The sequence below is a fragment of the Panthera leo genome, chromosome D2 (assembly GCF_018350215.1).
Source record: "Panthera leo isolate Ple1 chromosome D2, P.leo_Ple1_pat1.1, whole genome shotgun sequence".
Taxonomy (NCBI): Eukaryota; Metazoa; Chordata; class Mammalia; order Carnivora; family Felidae; genus Panthera; species Panthera leo.
The window spans coordinates 15,322,559-15,340,947 of record NC_056689.1 but is presented as its reverse complement, the minus strand read 5'-3'; the positions used below and the strand labels follow the sequence as shown (position 1 = coordinate 15,340,947).

At 45.1% G+C, this 18,389-nt stretch overlaps 1 protein-coding gene across 1 annotated transcript in view; it reads right to left on the bottom strand.

Annotated features, from left to right (window-relative positions):
• The window catches only part of PCNX2 (pecanex 2), a 299,183-nt gene that overhangs the window by 46,523 nt on the left and 234,271 nt on the right, over nt 1-18,389 (bottom strand). The window contains exons 24-25 of the mRNA XM_042908044.1: nt 15,906-15,964; nt 11,466-11,681 (exon numbers count right to left, since the gene is read on the bottom strand). Coding sequence (XP_042763978.1) covers nt 11,466-11,681; nt 15,906-15,964 — 275 coding nt within the window. The remainder of the gene's footprint in view (nt 1-11,465; nt 11,682-15,905; nt 15,965-18,389) is intronic.

Genomic DNA, 18,389 nt, shown 5'->3' with positions numbered 1-18,389 from the left:
TATTCCCTTCAGAGGTCATAGTTAAGATCGTTACCGAATTGCCCAGGGCCACAGAAGGAGGAGAACACCAGAAAATGGTTAAAGCTGAGCTCAGAGCAGATCCCTTCCACGGACGTTTGGACCTCATGCATGCATGTCGTGTGTTGGAAACGCAAGATGTATGAGTCAGGGCTCGGCCCCAGCCAGCTGTCCTTGAGCTTTGGAGAAGCACCCTCCTCGGCGTGCTTCTGTTGGTGGGTCACACACACGGTGACAGAGATGCCGACGGGGGAGAGAGCATCCACAACATGAAGGCTGGAAATCTAAACGATCATTGCCTCTCACCAGTGGGTTATATCAAGGGCCGTGATGTGACCCAAAGAAATAATACAAGAGAAGGCATTTTAAAGTTTGTGAATTATTGTCATTTTCACGTAAGTCGTAGAGTGGGGTTTGTTTGTTTTTTCGGGAAAGGCATGGAGATGCCCCTCCAGCCCCTCCTCCACCCCAAGCTAATTCTCCCAGACAGAATTCTGGAACGGGAGCTTAAAGGTACATCTGTCCCCAGCTATTTGCCCTAGGAGGAGGCTTCTATATCTGCTAGACTTCACCAGATTAAATGTCTGGGAAGAAATCATCATTACAATGATTAACATGTTTATTTATAAAGCTGTCTTATTATACATCCCATTTCCTGATGGCCACACATCCATTTGATAATCACCCCCTTGAAATGAATCCAAACTTAAAGATGGAGAAATAGAATATGAGACATGACCAAGGTCACACAGCAGAAGGAAATCAAGGAGTAGAATTGGTCTCCTGAGACACTGAGGGGTTTTAGCTCTGTATTATTTTACAGGACAATTTCTCTCCTAGTCCCCAATTCCAGGCCTTCAACGGCACTGCAGTCGACCACCTTTCAAGGATCACAGAGAGGATCTAGAAGAAGTGTATTGGCCCAGGGTACAGTAGGGGGAAAATGTGTTAGAATACTTTATACATGTTTGATTTTGTGGGCACAACAGAGGTTTTTATTGTAACCATTTTATATTCCAAGGAGACTCAATTTGTTTTAAGACAGATCCATACCGATAAAATTTTTCTTATGACCTGTCCGGCCAGCTGGATTTTAAAAGCAGTGGAATACCTTTCAATGAAGCAGCACTGTTTTCTCCCAGAGAATTTTGATTTCAAAACATCATCTGCTCATGTAATGTTAATCACATTGAAAAGTGATAGCATCTCACTTATGGCACACATTAACCTGGCTATGCAGGTATAATTTCTCCTTTTTTTTTTTTTTTTTTAACATTTATTTATTTTTGAGACAGAGAGAGACAGAGCATGAACAGGGGAGGGGCAGAGAGAGAGGGAGACACAGAATCGGAAGCAGGCCCCAGGCTCTGAGCCATCAGCCCAGAGCCCGATGCGGGGCTCGAACTCACGGACCGCGAGATCGTGACCTGAGCCGAAGTTGGACGCTCAACTGACTGAGCCACCCAGGTGCCCCTCTCCTTTTTTATACAAATAAGAACACTGGGTCTCCAAAGCAGCCTCTCCAGTGGAAGGGTTTGGCCTTTTGAATTTAAAATCCGTATTTTCCCCTTAGCATACACTGTCTAATAAGGTTTAACAGATTATGAGCAAAACTTTCTCTGAATTTACTTTTTTCCTACCGGCCTATAGGAGAAAATGAAATGCACCCAAAAGCACTTCGTGTACATGGTAACTTATATTGGGCAGGTTTGAAGCACAGGTACGAGAAAACTTGACATACATAATCATGATCTCTGTGAATGATATGGCTTTTCTTCCATTCTTGCGCCATTTACAGGACACCAGTGCACTTGACCTTACACAGGTAAGAGTCATTCTCTCATTCATATTTCATTCTGAGTTGTATTATTGTACTTTTCTTCCACAAACTTATTTTTGAGCGTCGTTAAAATAACGCGGTGCGCCTAGGTGGCTCAGTCAGTTAAGTGTCCGACTCTTGATTTCCACTCAGGTCATGATCTCACAGTTGTGGGTTTGAGCCCCACGTCGGGCTCCACGCTGATAGTGCGGAACCTGCTTGAGATTCTCTGTTTCCCTCTCTCTCTGCCCCTCCTCCGCTGGCACTGCTTCTGTCTCTTTCAAAATAAATAAACTTAAAAAAAATATGCAGGGGGCCCCTGGGTGGCTCAGTCGGTTGAGCCTCTGACTTCTCATTCATGTCATGATCTCATGGTTGGTGGGTTTGAGCCCTGCGTTGGGCTCTGTGCTGACAGCTCAGAGCCTGGAATCTGCTTTGGGTTCTGTATCTCCCTCTCTCTCTGCCCCCCCCACCCCCACCCCTGCTCACACTCTGTCTCTGTCTCTCTAAAATATAATAAACATTACATTTTCTTTCTAAATATGCAGACTCTTTTCATGTTCAACAGCAAAGCCTCTTTTCTTCCCAGACTTGCTATCTAGACAAGCATGGCTTTGTCTCTCTCACTCACATGTCACATAATTTGAAATGAAGAAAAATATGTGTTTAGGAATTCTGAATGGAGAACCTATTATTTTAGGGGTAAAGTTTGGAACCAAGGGATTTAATAGATTACTTGAGCCATGTAGATGTTAGAACTAAGGACTCGCTAATGACCTGAATGTTGCCATAGAGAAGAAAGAATTCTAGAGAGTTTCAAGATTAGTGGGACAGCTATGGCTCTCTGTGGTGTCGCCACTAAGGAGAAAGGTTTGGGTTGCATTAACTTTAGATAAGATTAGGTTACACAGATATTTTAAAAATGTCCCCACAGGCCAGTGATTATGGGGTGTTAGCCAGACTATGAGATGGCTGATAACATCTCACACAAACAGGAACATAAATCCCATTTTCTGATGTTTTCCAGATCTGATGGTAATGTGTGGCTACATCCTGATCACTATGCCTTTGCTTTCTACATTCATTCGGCAAGAGCCATCTGGGTTTCACAGTTGCTAAGGCGGTGGATCATTCCAGAAACTGAGCTGCTAACAGTGGTGATGCCATATTAATATTTAAGAGCCCTTTCAGGTAAAACTTTTAAGTTTCAACAACCAGAGAGAATTTTTAGAAAATTCTTTCCTTCCTTCCTTCTTGCCTCCCTCCCTCCCTTCCCTCCAAGGCAGTGTGGCCTACTTAGGGGACATCCCCATCCCCTCCTCTACCACTGGTGACCGTGAAGCCTGGAGCCTCATTCTCCCAATATTTTTTTAATGTCTCAAATAGGGATAATAACACTTGCTCACTTTATAGAGTTATTATAAGAAATATTCTGGAATATACTGCGCTTGAGAGCTGAAGTGCCTAGTATGGCATCTGGCAAAGAACTCGTGCTCAGGAACACGTAGACTGCCTCTACTGTCTCACTCAACCAATATTTATTGGGCAGCCTACGTGAGCCAGTCAACACACGGGGGGAGGGCCATGAATAAGGCAAGGAGTTCCAGCCTTTGAGAGTCTCACCATCTAGCAGAAAATGGTTCAAACAATATTGCACAGCCCGCATGAATAAAGAGCTGCATATATCAATTTTGCAAGAATACTGAAAATAAGCTTTGGTTTTTCAATTACCACTTATGATTTTAATTACCAGGAGACATTTATTGGCCATCTACCACATGTGGCCACATGTCCACACATCATGGTAACGTCCTGATCCCCAAGACTCATGACCTATACATACAAACGCCTGAAAACAAACATAATTTTCATCACGACTTTGCTCCAATAAGAGGACAGAGTAATCTATACTATTGGTTGTGTTTTGCATGAGCTATTGTATGAGCAAACACCAGAAGGATGTGATACCATGGGAATGTGCATACAAAATATAAAATATATTCAAATGCCATATCATTCATTATAAAGAAATACTGAAAAATCGTAATTTGACAGAAAACTGTAGTTACGCAACTAATAGAAAAGGTAAGTGTCCACATAACATCATGCATTTCTAATACCATTTTTCTAGGGCTTCCCAAAAACCCACTTTATCAAATGACACTTAAATATTTCCTAAGACACCCCGTAAGAAGATTTCTGGAAAAATCTGGATCTTGCTGTGATAAAAATGTAGCAATCCTATACTAATGAGGATAATGAAAGCTGCACGCATAACTAAATTTCATCTCAGCAGCCTCAAAACTTCCATGCATGTGACCCAGTCTTAGATGATAGGATCTGCTTCATCACCCTTGAGAGAATGTGCCTTTATGACAGTTTGTGTCATTTGCCATGGGGAACCCAGGACCCCCTGTAGCCTGATTTCCATAGTACTGTGTAAATCACATTTTCTGACCTGATCTTAACTACCACCCAACTCCCACCCAGGCCACAAACTCTTGAGATCTTTTCGCTGTGCCCTCGGGAACTCACTATCTATTCCTCAACTTCTCTGAATGTTCTCTTCTCCTTCGTGCCCTATTGGAAAGCTAGCTCTCCCTGCCCTCTAGTGGGGATGACTGTTCTCCTGCACTCCTCTCGCTCCTGGGTCTGAGCAGGTGGAAGATGTCCTCTTGCTTCTCAGTGGTGCTGTCTCTGTCTACCCCACACCATTCTCCTTCGTTGCCTTCTTCCATGGCCCTCTAGGTCACTCTGAGTCCTTGAGTGGGGATTCTGGCTCGGGGTCACTGTCACTCTCCAGCACACTTCTGACCAATCACTCTTGAGACTGCAGTATCCTGGCCCCTGACTCCCACTCCTCTAATGATCGCATTCACTCAACCTCAGCCACTCACTCCCATGGCCGTGATCCTAGACTATAATCACCAAAGACTGTTTGCCTTCGATGAATGTTTGTTTCAAACATCCTACTCTTCTGCAACCACCTCCTATCTCTCCAGCTTATTTTCCTCTAATATCACAACTTCTACAACTCTGACACCTTTCTGAGATCCAGAAAGCCCTTCACCAGGTCCTGTTTCCCACCCCTCTCCCACCCTTGCCTGTTTATCTCTTAGCCTGCATTACATGGCCAGGCACTGCAGACATTATCACACCCTTTCATACACTGTCAGTTTCCTTGTCTTCGTTTTACTTTCTGGCACTCAGTCAACTCAGTCTCAGTCCTGATGAAGGCCAACTCTACTGCTCTATACCTGCACCCATGAAGCTGAATGTGGCTTAAAAAAAAACACAAGCAACTACAACAGGTCTTTCTTGAAAATCATGACCCCTCACTTCAAGTGGGCTCTTCATACAGGCCAACTGTATTTCCCCACTCCATCCATCCTTCCATCTGTCGACCCATCTCTTACGTGCATCTGGGCCATATGTTCTCTCTCCTCTCCTGTTACTCTAGATGTGCTAGCATGGGTTCCATCCTCTCAGCCCTGGGGATTCTATCACTTGCCATCAGAGCAAGCTCCCCTCTTCCCTTTGCCTGAAATCCCTCCACTCTGCTTCACTGTTGTGGTGGTGTTTCTGACGCCCAATCCTATCGCTAGCCGGTGCATGAATGCTCAGGCGTGTCAAACTCCCCTGTGAGGCACCGTGTTAGCAAGAAGTCAACAAGTGCTCATCTTCCCTCTTGACACCAGCCATGGTCTCAAGCCTGGGATGCCCGCCAACAGCACCTGCTCCCTGGGAGAGACTTATACTCTGACTCCAGCAGAGAGGAGAGGTTCAAATTTCCCCCGAGTGTATCATATCCTATAAGTATTTTGTATCTCCTGACCTGATGGGCTGTCAGAGCTGGAAAGACACTAGGAACTTAGAAATCACACGGAGGCTCTGATAATGGAGTCAAAAATTGGAGAGGCCAAGTCATTTGTGATGCTCTGTTAAATATCCTGAGATAAAGTGGGGTTTTTAAGTTGCATTTTTTTTTGCAACCAGAAAAATAATGTGGAGCTTCTGAAAGGATGTGCCAGCGATGGAAGGCATTCTACCCCACTTTACTGAGTGTTTTACAAACTAAATAAGCATCACAGTACAAATCCAAACAAATATCCCAAAGGAAAAAGGAAAGAAGAAGGTAAAAGGGTCAGGCAGAAAGAGACGTTCTGGTTAAGAGATAGAGAGCCACAGGGTTTGCCTAGTTCCAGCACTAACTAGCTGTGAGCCTGCAGATAGCATTCATCTTCTGGAGCCTGGCTTTCCCACTATTAAGTGGGAGGAAGCAATGGGACTGTGGCCATTCTGAGGGTGGATGTCACCTTCACAGGCCAGTGCTCTCTCCCTAGCTCGGAGCTCACATGCATCTCATAAAAGACTCCCTCCAGTGCCTTTTTCTTTTGGCTCCTCCTCCTGGTTCTTCCCCTCATCAGACAGTATCTTTACGTCACCTGACTTATTTTGTTTGGAACACTGTGACTCCTCCTTCATTTTTCTCCCCTTCTAACAGAAATGGGTGAACCCGTCAGCCTGGGTCACCTGGATGGCTAAAGGAGAACAGAAACGGATTGAATAGATTATCAACCCTCACTTTTCCCTTTTTCTGTGTCCACCTACTTGAATGATGGTTAAATGGGACTTAAAGTCTGATAGATTCCATTTCTTTTGAAAAATCTTGAACACGGTGCCCCTCACGCTGTTGGCTTTCTAAAGTGCATTACCTGTTACCTTGACTTTGATTTAAAGCCAATGATTAATCTGTCAAGTCTTGAATGGTTTCCTGAGAGGCTCCTGAGAGGCATCTACCCTGGTTGGGTAGATGCAAATAATACTCATAAACCTGAGAGCAGCAGAGGCACCACTACCTTGTTTCTGTAAGAACAAGAAAAGAATTTACTTCTATTCTCAGATGCATGAGCCAAAAAGAGTTGGATAGAAAAATGTGGCTTCCTTATTTGTATTCTTGATTTGAATCGATTTCAATCATTCCCTATGGTACCAGCCAACAGAAATAGAATGTGCCATGGACCTTAATTATTCTCTTGGGCTACCCAGGATTTAAACCTCTGTCTTATGTTTGGAAAATTACCCAATACACCAGACTGGCTCACTGTTCACCAAGTGTTTTTACTTTTTCTCCTGGGTACTCAGCTAGACATATCCTGACTTCTCTTACAGCTATGTCACTTCTAAGCAATAGGATGTAGGAGCAAATGATATATTCCAGATTTAGACCTGTCCCACAGCAGTCTTCCAGGCAATCCTCCACTGTCTCCCAGCTTGATATTGAAGCCCAGAGTGACCTCAAAAGTGATGCGTTGGGGAACAGGCAGAGCTTCTATTAGCCAGGACCCTTGATGGTGCAGAAGGGAAGCACCCGCTACCCCTACCAGCTCTGCTCACTGATCGGACCCTATGTGAGTGCAACAGAGGCATCTACTGTGTCAGCCACTGAGATGCGGGGCTTAACCATGACAGCTGCTAGCATGACTTCAACCAATGTACTCATATGATGAGTCTTGGTGAGAGGCAGTGACCATCTCCCCTCTAAGAACTGAGAACTTAGACACTCTCTTTCCCAGCCTCCCTTGCATCTAGGGGGGGGACATATGGTCCCAGCTTCACCCGTCAGATGTACCCCAGATTTTGACTAATGAGCTGGTGACACAAAGAAGCTGGCTCAGGGGACATATTCATCCACATTTGGGGGACAGAAGCCATAGCTACAGTAGCATCCAGCATCTGGGGTCATGGTGTCGATAAAATAAGGGGAGTGCCCGGATCCCCCAGCCAAGATGTGACTGCTTCGTGGCATCAGCACTGTGGTGTGATTTTAGACATGGCTCCTGACCTACAGCCACCAAGCCTGCTTCTCCAGGCTTCTCAGAAAGTCTGCGCCCTGTGTAATATCTTTCAATAAACCCTTCTCCCGGTTGAGTTAGCTGGAGTTGATTTCTGTTGCTTGCAACTAAAAACTCCTAGTGATACAAATGCATCCTCTGCAGTGAGAAACAGACAGGTGGATCTCTTGCTCCCTGGCTGTGGGAGGTTACCTTCCTCTTCCTCGGGGGTGCATTACTCATTTCCTGAGAGTCAGTCCGTGACATGAGCGGCTCGCGTCTCCACTAAGAGCTGCAGTGTGCTTCCGAAAGGAGAACCAGTACAGCTGTATTCGGACTGCCCCGGGTTGTACCAAAGTAGGTCAAATTTGACCCAAATAAAGCCTGCTACTTGGGAAAATAGGGAATTGGAAGAAATAAAGGAAATACTGAAGGGATGTCTTAGAAAAATACTCAAGGAGGAGAAAGAAAACAAGATCTTCCCTGGGAATACTGTAGCATACACTGCAAAGAGATATAAAAGAGAAGAGTCATTTTAGGTCAACTGGATTCCTCCTGCAACTAAAGCATAACTTCGATTCTGTCATGCTCTCTTAATAGTGCTGTGTTCCAGACTACAGTATAACTAGGTCAAAGTAAATGTATTGTACAGCAGTGAGTGGTATTGGGGAAGGTTAACTGGTAATTTGTTCTCAAGACATCATTATTATACTTAGGCCATTCTTATAGGCAGGTTACATTTCATCTGTGGTTGGCAAGAAGACAAATCACCTAGGGAGACACTCTTGGGCAGCCTCACCTAACACAATGGCCTCTGTCTCGTGCTCGACCACATATGGCGGCTCTGAGCCTCCTTCTGTATTTCCTCTGAGGCAGTTTCAGGAGTCTGGTGTGTTGTTATGAGATTGGCCCCCAGTGACTCATCCAACGTGTTAGGGCCACATGTATTGGAGATGTCCTTGGGGATGGCTTTGGCCAATAGAACATGATGGCAGTGACGTGCTGCCTGTCCCAAAGACTGGGCCATAAGGGGCCTCGCAGACACCCAGACCACACTTGGTCCAGCCCACCCGTCACTGAGCAGCACCTGGAGGACAGCCAGGGGGCCAGAGCTGGTAGCCTGATCTGGTAGCTGGTGGCACCTTGGACCTTCCAGCCTGGTTCATCTTCTGGCTGAATGGAGTCGTACGAGTAACCCAGGGTGAGAGTGACAGAACTACCAGCCACCCTCACAACCGTGAGAAAGAAGACATCCTTGTCGTCTGAAACCATTAAGTCTTGCGGCAGTTGGTTACACCCTCAAACATGACATGAGGTGAAGCCCAAACATTCAGGGTGGTGGATCAAGAAGCACGCCCATTTGCGATACGTGGGGGGAGCAGACAAAGTGCTACGTGCTTCTAAAGTCCAGTTGACTCTGAAGCCCTTAAACTCAAACATCAGGTCAGTTTGCCAAAAGAAGCTGCAAGCTGCATGGAACTTGTAATAGAGACTATTAACTCAGGTTCAACTAGGTGAACTTGAAAAATCCTTCCTTTGAAGTCCAGGAAAACCCAAAAGCTCTCACTAGAGACAAGTCTGTTGCATGACTGTACAGGGACAATTTCCACCACCTCCTGTGGCATTTTCTGGCGTTTGTGTAAAATTTCAGGGACACACTGCTTCTCTGTTTGTTCTGAAGAATCTGATCACTACTCCCTCGGCCCCATAACCTTTCCCAAAATAAGCTCCCTGAATTAGATTCCTCAAGTTTTTAAGGATGCACAGAATACGTGCCTCAACCACAGAACCCACCACTCTAAAAAAAAAAAAAAGTCTTTTGTACAAATTTGTATAGGAAAACTAATGCTTAGAACCAAAAGACTTGGTTAAAGGATTAGGTAATTGTGTTAAAGATATAAAATAATGGCACTTTGTTCTTGGCTATAAGGTATCTTTTCATCACTCGGAAATTCTGGATGGTGGTAACCTGGCTCCTACTCACCCTTCCAGCATTATCTGGGACCCCTTTCTCCCAAACCATCTGGAAACCACATCTGGCTATTTTGTGCCTCTGTATCATCGCACCTCTGCCTGCCTCTCCCCTCCAACTACAGCCTCTCCTCTGCTGACCCAGACTCCAGTCTGATCCCAGTGCCCTGCTCTGGTCCCCACAGCGCCCCATGCACAGAGCTGCCACGACACTCAAATCCCTGGACGGTGGTCGCTCAGGATGAGTCTCTAGTCAGTAAGGCTCCGAGCTGCTTAAGGTGGGGCCCTTCACTTCTGTAGCCATGGCACCTAGCCTGGCCCTTGGTAAATGTCTCCTGAATAAACAGAAGGCTCGCGTGTCCCATTAGCTACTTGAGAAATTCACTTAGGTGAATCATGAGCATTTAAAAAATAAATATCCAAAATGGAGCTCTCGATTACACTCCCAAACCCAAAAGTCCTGTTCTTCATTCAGCTTTCCCAGTCTCCGTAAATGCGCCTCTGTCCACCCAGGCACTCAAGCTGGAACCCGGGGAGCGGGCTGAGCCTCCTTTTCCCGGACCCCCCAACACTGAGTCCAGCCCTTTCCACCTCCAAATCGCCCTGAGCTTCTCTGTCTCCAGCTTCTTCTCCTGGCTGGGTGACAACAAGACACTCTTCAATGGCCTTCCTGTTTCTGCTTTTGCCCCCCCTGGAGGACAGTCTGCACACAGCTACCAGAACAATCTCCTAAAGCGTGAATTAGGTCGGCGGTCCCATTTCCTTCCTTCGTCGTGCTTCCACTAGTTGTGATCAGTCTGCTCATCTGTTTCCTTGTTCGCTTTCCACATCTCCCACTGAAGGTAAACATCGCAAGGGCAAGGGTCCTTCAGGTCACGGACCCGTTGCATCTCCAGCATTAGAACTTGGCCTGACACGGAGGAGGCGTCAGAAAGACATGCATTGGATGAGGGGGGTGAACAAAGGACACGGGAGGCAGAAACATGAACACAGGGGTTATGCTAATTGCTGCACACTCCACCGCACAGCTCCAGCGTCAGATTAATGGACAAACTGGGGTCGCACTTTCCAGATCAGGTCAGCTCATTTACCGCAAAACAGTAAACATCCACATAGAGCCCTCATATACATGATCTCATTGAAGTCACACAACTTTATAGAGGCAGCCATCCTTCTTCTTATCGTTTGACAGCGGAAAAGGAAAGTTCAGGCACCGAAAGATGGTCCATTACAGATCACAACTGGAAACCCACAGAACCAGGTTCTGTTTCTGGCTGACTCCACACGGAGCCCATGCGTGTTCTGCGGCCTCCCGTCACTTGTGAGTTTCTTTCCAGAAAAATTTAAACCAAAGATCTAACTTGCCACTCCAAAGGTTTACACCAGATGACATGTTTCACTTCATTATTCTCTCAGATGACTGGGATTTATTTATATCAGAATACATAAATAAAGGCAGTTGGAACCAGTTCCCTAATTCTCAACCTGTAAGACAGGCACTAACTTCTTCCTCTTTCATGGTGACTTTTTGTTTTAAGTTTGTTTATTTGTTTATTTTGAGAGAGATAGAGAGAATGCAAGCAGGAGAGGGGCCGAGAGAGAGGGAGAATTCCAAGCAGTCTCCACACATGGTAAGCACAGAGCCTGACGTGGGGCTCGAACCCATGTAACCGTGAGATCGTGACTTGAGCCAAAATCAAGAGTCGGCTGCTCAAGCGACTGAGCCACCTGGCACCCCCATGGTGACCTCTTATTAAAGCTTTGCACAATAATAAGTTTAGGCAACCGGCTTCCAACAGTTTCCACAATGAGGAGATTCTTACCTCGAAATTCCAGTCCTCGAAGTTGAAAGGTGACAAGACCATTTCCGATTTCAATCAGGTGAACAAAAGCATTGAGGTAGTCTGAAGCCAAAATAAAGCAATCGCCAGAGCTGTAGTTACCCCATCGACCAAGAGCTAAGTCTCCACAGAGGGACTCTTGCAGGGCCCTTGTCAGGTGTTCATAAAAGATGGAATTAAGATTATTGTCATCATTCCCTAAAGGGAGAACAAGAAATATGATCAGTGGGTACTTACTTCTATCAGACCTAGGAATCAGTGAGCTGTCATTTGATTAAGGGTAAACCAGGCTTTTTAGATACTTTGCCTGTTTTTGTCGACTTTGCGAGACCCTCTTATTTTTTCCCTTTATTTTCCTTCCGGGCAATCTCACCTACACAAATGCATTAAAATCACTGTCTGAATGCAGATGATTGACAGATTTACACCTCCAGCTGAGGTCTCTTGTCTATGCACTAGACCTGTCCCACGTGCTTACTGGACATCTGTTTCCGTGTGTCTCCAATGCTCCTCACCTTCCACGGGCCCAAGTCAGGCCCCCTTCTGTTGCCCGTCTCAGTAAATGGTACCACCACCCGGTCAGCCATCACCCAGGGATCTCCGTTCCCACTCCTTCACACCCCAGCCTCTCAATCTTACTTTCTTCAAATAGTTTTTTTTCCCTAAGTTTATTTCTTCATTTTGAGGGAGGTGCAGAGAGAGGGAGAGACAGAATCCCAAGCAGGCTCTGAGCCGTCGCCATGGAGCCCAACACAGGGCTCAAACCCACAAACCGTGAGCTCCTGACCCGAGCTAAGATCAAGAGTCGGATGCTCAACCAACTGCGCCACCCAAGCACCTCACTGCAAATAGTTTTTGCATCTTCCCACCTCTCTCCATTTGTATTACCCCTACCCTATTGCAAGCTACGTTATTTCTCAAGCGGACAGGCACGCTAGTCATATGACTCGCCAGTGTATCTTCACTGGGACCTGCCACCCGGTCTATTCTCTACACCACAGCCAGAATGAGCTCTTCAAGTTGAGAAGCTGAATGTGCTACTTAGGACCCCTCCACCCCATAACTTAAGGACCTTAGTGGTTCCCCAATGCCCTTAAGATGGAAACAAGGCTTCTTCTCACTGCCTATACTGGGCTCCCATATAATTTAGCATTCCCAGGTATCTTTAAAGCGAGGACAGTCACTGGTACAAGCCAGGAGCAAACCTAGGTCATATGGGCGCACGAGAGGCACGTGGGATCTGCTCCCTACTTCAATCTCCTTCCTCACTTCACACAAACTTCCTCCTCCCTTCTCCCTTATCCTCAGCACTGCACTTCTTTCAGTAGAGTCCCTTGTCCCTTTCCAGCCTGGGTCTTTGTAGATTCCGATCTCTCCGCCTGGGCGTGTCTTTCTTTGCTCTCTGGCTTTTTAACACTTACTATTCTTCAGACCTCCTCTCAATCACCACCTCCTGGAAGCCCCCACCAACCACTTCGCTGGGCCAAACCCCCTATGACAGGCTTTCAGCCCTGTGATCTTCTGCTCGGAAGCACTTGTCACCAATGCAATCTGACTTCTGGTGTTTGTGTGTGTATGTGGATACGGTCACTTGATTCACATCTGATTTCTCCAGTGAGGTGGAGAAAGCAAAGTGAAGAAGACATGAGCTCTAGATTTCGGCTCAGGTCATGATCTCATGGTTTGTGAGTTCGAGCCCCACATCAGGCTGACAGCGCAGAGCCTGCTTAGGATTATTTCTCTCTGTCTCTCTGTCTCTAAGTAAATAAATACACTTAAAAAAAGAAGAAGACATGAAGTGAAGGAAGACAGATCCATGTCTGAATTTGCTTAGTTTTGTGTCCCAATATTGGCGGAAGTGCTATCGTGCAATAGTGATCAGCTAAATAATCTGCTGAATGATGGACAGCCTCTTTAAAAAAATTTTGTTTTTAAGAACACACCTGTCAAGTGACTCCAGGGGCTTTTGGAAATCAAAGTCACTGAGGAATCATTTACAGACAATAAACACCATCAATTTACACGCGCACACACACACACACACACACACACACACACACATATATATATACACATATATATTCTATAATATAAACGATTACTGCTAGTATTATATCTTATATACTGATATATTTTTACACATTATATACACATAGATATATTAACACAATTTATTATTTTTAAATTATATACATATATATATAAAACTCAGCTTTATTGAGGAATAACTTCTATAGAGTAAAATTTATCTTTTTTAGTGTGTAATCCTATGAGACTTAATAAATGCACAGGCACGGAACCACCAAGGAGAATCATGCATTTCGGATTCCTCCACGCTGTCGTTCAGAGCAGCAATCTGTTCTGGTTCAGTGTTGAGTAGTATTCCGTGGTATGCATCTACTAAGGCTTGTGCATCCATTCATCAGTTGGGGGACCCTTGGCTTATTTCCAGTTTGGGGGGATTATGAGCAAATCCCCCCAAAATATTCATGAGTGGAAGTCTATGTGAACACAAATTTTTGTTTCTCTTGGGTAAAATACCTAGGAGCGGGGCCGCGGTTCTCAGAGCGGCTGCACCACGTTTGTATCCGCCCCCCCCCCCCCCCCACAGTGATTGGCGTTCTAATTGTTCTGCACCCTTGCCATGACTCGCCATTGTCAGCTGTAGCTTGTGGCTTGTTTAATTTTAGTCATTCTAATTGGGTGGATGAAGACTCCCAGAGAGGAGTGAAGGAAGGCTACAGGAAAGAAGGAATGATGGAATGTTGGGGGGGGGGGGGCGCGTGGAATTGGGGGTTCATGGTGTATTTCCTTTCATCTCCCGTTCACTCCCTCTATCAGATCTCTCATGATGAAGGACAGAAACTTGTTCAAGATTTAGGAGTATCTCATGTTTGGGAGTAGATTCTGGCTCTGGAAAGTCAGGAAAGCAGAGTTGCCCCACAGAGGAAATGCCTAAAAGCAAAACTTAAGGCTCCCTTCTAGATCGTCTACTGGAGTGGAGGCGGAGTTAGAGAAGTTCAAGATACAGACTGCAGAGCTGAACAGAGCTCCCAGCTCCATACCCGGGGGAAAGGAAATGTGATTGGGGGCACAGGAAGATGAAGATTGGCCCCAGGTGTACCCCTACAAGGAAGAGCTGATCCACCTGTAAGAAATCTATAAGGTAACACCATCAAATTATGACTATCCTTGCTGGGCATTCATGACTGTTAAAGGCCAAATTGAAATTAGTGCACTTATAACCTAATTATGATTAATGGAGAGGAATAAACTATTCTGTGGGCTGAGTCATGTCATGTAATCTAATGAGGTATCAGTATGCTTAATCTTCTATGCAGATTAAGCCTGCCTGACCTGAGAGTCTATTCATTTTCAGTGATGCATCAGCATGCAACCCGAGACACTAATTAGAGATTTTTTTCGAGTCTCTGCCACTTTTAAAGGAAAGGCCTGAATGAGAGAATTAACTTTTGCTTAATTGTTCAAACTGTTTGATATTGAAATAAAACAAAACAATTTAAACCACTAAAGTGGAGATCTTTTTAGAACACCTTGACCACACATCTGCATAATTTGATTAAAATGAGACAGCCATTGTGAATAGCTAGAGGCATGATGCACTTGTGAAACCAACCATAGGCCTAATAGCAATGGCCCTGCCAGGTCATAGAGTCCCACAGATGCGCATCAGACATATTTGTAGCCCACCCGCCCCCACCAAGCTGTACTGACAAGCTGAACTTTAGGTCAAGAAAACATAAACTTCTCTCTCCAGGTATTTTCAAATTTCAAATTACAATTTCAAATGAATCGTGTACATGCAGTTCAAATATAGATCATGGCATCATACAATTCTTCCTAGACAAAATGTTTGGCAGAGGGGAGAGAGTTCTGAGGTGAGGAGAAAGGTAGAATGGTTCAAAAAGAAATAGATTACAGAAAGGAAAAAGCAACACAATTTCCTAGCAGGTAAATCCTTCCGTAGCTTCGTGTTGAACAAAGTTTCTGAAAACTTCGGAATCTTAGGTCCTGGAATGGTTTGCCTTGGAGGATATCACAATGCTGACGGTTTTCCTGAGAATTTTTGGCTACAAGACCAATAACATGGTTTAGAGTCTGTATTTGACTTTTGTCACACATGAACTAAAGTGTCTTAATTGACAGAGTCACTCAATACCAGACAGGTACCAAATCGGTTCTAAATGATGGAGAGGAGCATTTCCAAACCAAATCAGGATGCTTGGTCTGTCTACTTGTATAGTTTTATCTTTCCAGGCAGCATATTTACCAAGACCTACCTTACCTCCACAATGATTACAAAGAATGAGGAGTCATCCCCCCTGTTTGGACTGAAGGAATCCATCTATATAACAGAATAAATACATCGTTTAAAAAGAGAGAAAGAAGGTATCTTCTTACCTGGATCCTTTTCAATTTGGACCACCAGTCTCGTGTTGGAGTTATCCACACGCCGTGTGCTAGAAGGGACCACAGAAGGGCCAAAAGTCATGGTGAGGTCACTACAAATGGGAGTCGGTCTACAGAACTGGCTGTGTGGTGGGGAATGTAGGGGTCACGGAACTCACCTGTTAGGGTGATTGCTTGAATGTGACAGTGCTGCAGGGAGGGAGCGGGCTCTCGTGATAAAGAAGGGAAAAGTACAAGAAACACGCGGAGGGGAGAGACGATTACATCTCAGGACTGGGAGACTGGCCTTGCACCTTCTCAGTGTTGAGCACCAGATCCATAAAACAGAAGCAAGCCCTTGGACTGCCAATGGAATGTCACTCGCTTTCTGAATTTGAAAGCGAACACACAGGCATCTTTCTTTTCAAGTTGGTCCCAGAAAATTGTGGGAGGTAGTCAGTGTCTCCACCACCTGCTTGCAAGAGCTGGGCGCATTCTTATGGGCCTTTCTCAGGTCCAACCACAAGAATAAACTCAGCTCTTACAAGCTTGGAAGAAGACATATTGCCGGTAGCTATGGCAACTAATGGCCATCAGAACCAGATTTAAATCTCTTCCGTTATGACAGCTCCTCCGTTCACAGCTTTTGTAAGCCAGCCAACCCATGTGACCCCTTGCTCCTGAAAGCCAGCCAGTGAGGGATGGACTCACTGCAGACTTTTCACCGATCAACAACTGTCCCCATGTAACTCCTGTGCGGATGGTACCAACCCACTTCTGACTCTAAAAGCCCAGTCTGCCGTGCTCAGAGAGACTGTGTCTGACCTGCTTTGTCTTTTTATTCTAGGTATTTACTGGTGGTCTCATCATCCTTTGAAAGATGAAACAAGAGATTGACATCAGCCACGTGAACTTGGATATTTAACTGTTCATGATGTACAAAAATGACAATTCCATATGGTTAAACCTGAGCCATTAAGAAAGGGCTTTCACTAGAAATATATCACTGAACATAGGCTTACGGACAAGTTTGAACATAACGAGGGTTCTGCTAACATGGGTGAAAAAACTGATCTTTAGCGTGGCTGGCCCCTGCTTTTGCTGTCGCTCTGCCCTTTGCTTTCTCTGTTGCAACCATGCTAACGTTTTTCTACGTCTTCAGCATGCCCTGACTTCCTATTCCTGTCACCCTGCCCTCCCTTTCATCCTCTGCAGCTGTTGTGTCCTCCACCTGGGAGTCTTTTCTGACCCGCCCACTTTCCTCCCAGACTCCTCTGGTGCTGCAAGTCCGGCCCAAGTATTGCTCTGTGACAAGTCTTCCCCACCCCTGCTCTAGGTGAGACTCGTGTGTCATATGCTCCTTCACACATCATACCTCTCCTTCGGGGCACCTGTCATGGTTAATGTCACTAACAATGATGACAGCTAACATTTCCGTAACGCTTCCTCGTGTAAGTACTTTACATGCAGTAACTCATATGCTTACGACTACCCTCATAGGTAGGTACTGTGATTATATCCGTTCCCTCTGAGGAGGAACCCGAGACTCAGTGCCCAAGGTCACAGAGCTAATATGCGATAGAACCTGGATGTGAACCCAGGTGGGCTGGCTCTACCACATCATATATTTCTTTGTGTGATTATTTGATAATAGTGGCCTCTTATGGCCAGACCCTAAGTAGCACGAGGACACACGTTTGCTTACCACTGGCACGAATGAATGAAGAGTCCAAACTAATGCTGTTTTTAAAGTTATTTTTTCCTCTCATGACTCCTGCTAAGAAAGGAGCCACTAGATTGTATTTAAACATGATCGCTGACATCCCGAGTATGGTTTAATACAGGACAAACACTTGTTAAGTAATCGTGCTTAAGAAGAAACCTCAGAATACAGACTTCTGCTGTGAACGTGTCTCTTGGGAATCAGAACAGATACAAAATACTTAGACGGAACTAAGAAAAACTTTTCCTCATATGTCTCAGATATTCGAGAACCATCTAGGCAAGATCCTGCTTGAGCTTTGTGGGACAGATTCTACACATGGGTTGGGGAGAAAAAATATTCTGCTGCATCTCAAAAAGGCTGTTAACCCCACCACCCTGTTCTATTACTGCTTTGGTTTTCCTTCCAAATACCCTTAGATCAGCATTGAAAGTAAAAGAGCCCAGGGTGGCGAAAAAATAAAGCAAACAACCAAAATCTCTCTAATGAAGGCCCAAATCCCATGTCGGCAGAGTTAGTCCCTAAATGGAATTTTAATTTCACCTGAAGACCTAGGACAAATGGAATTTTCAGCAGCAGAATAAACAATTTTTAAAGTGGGACTGAGCCAAAAGAAAGTCATTTACCAAACTCCTTAGGGAATTAAAACACCTTCTAAAACTATGTTAACTGGAAAGCTATCTTTTCAAAAGGCTATAGAACGCATAGTGCTAAATTCCGATCTGCAATAACTACGCTAAGCTGCCTGTGGACCCCAGGGCCTCTGACTCTCC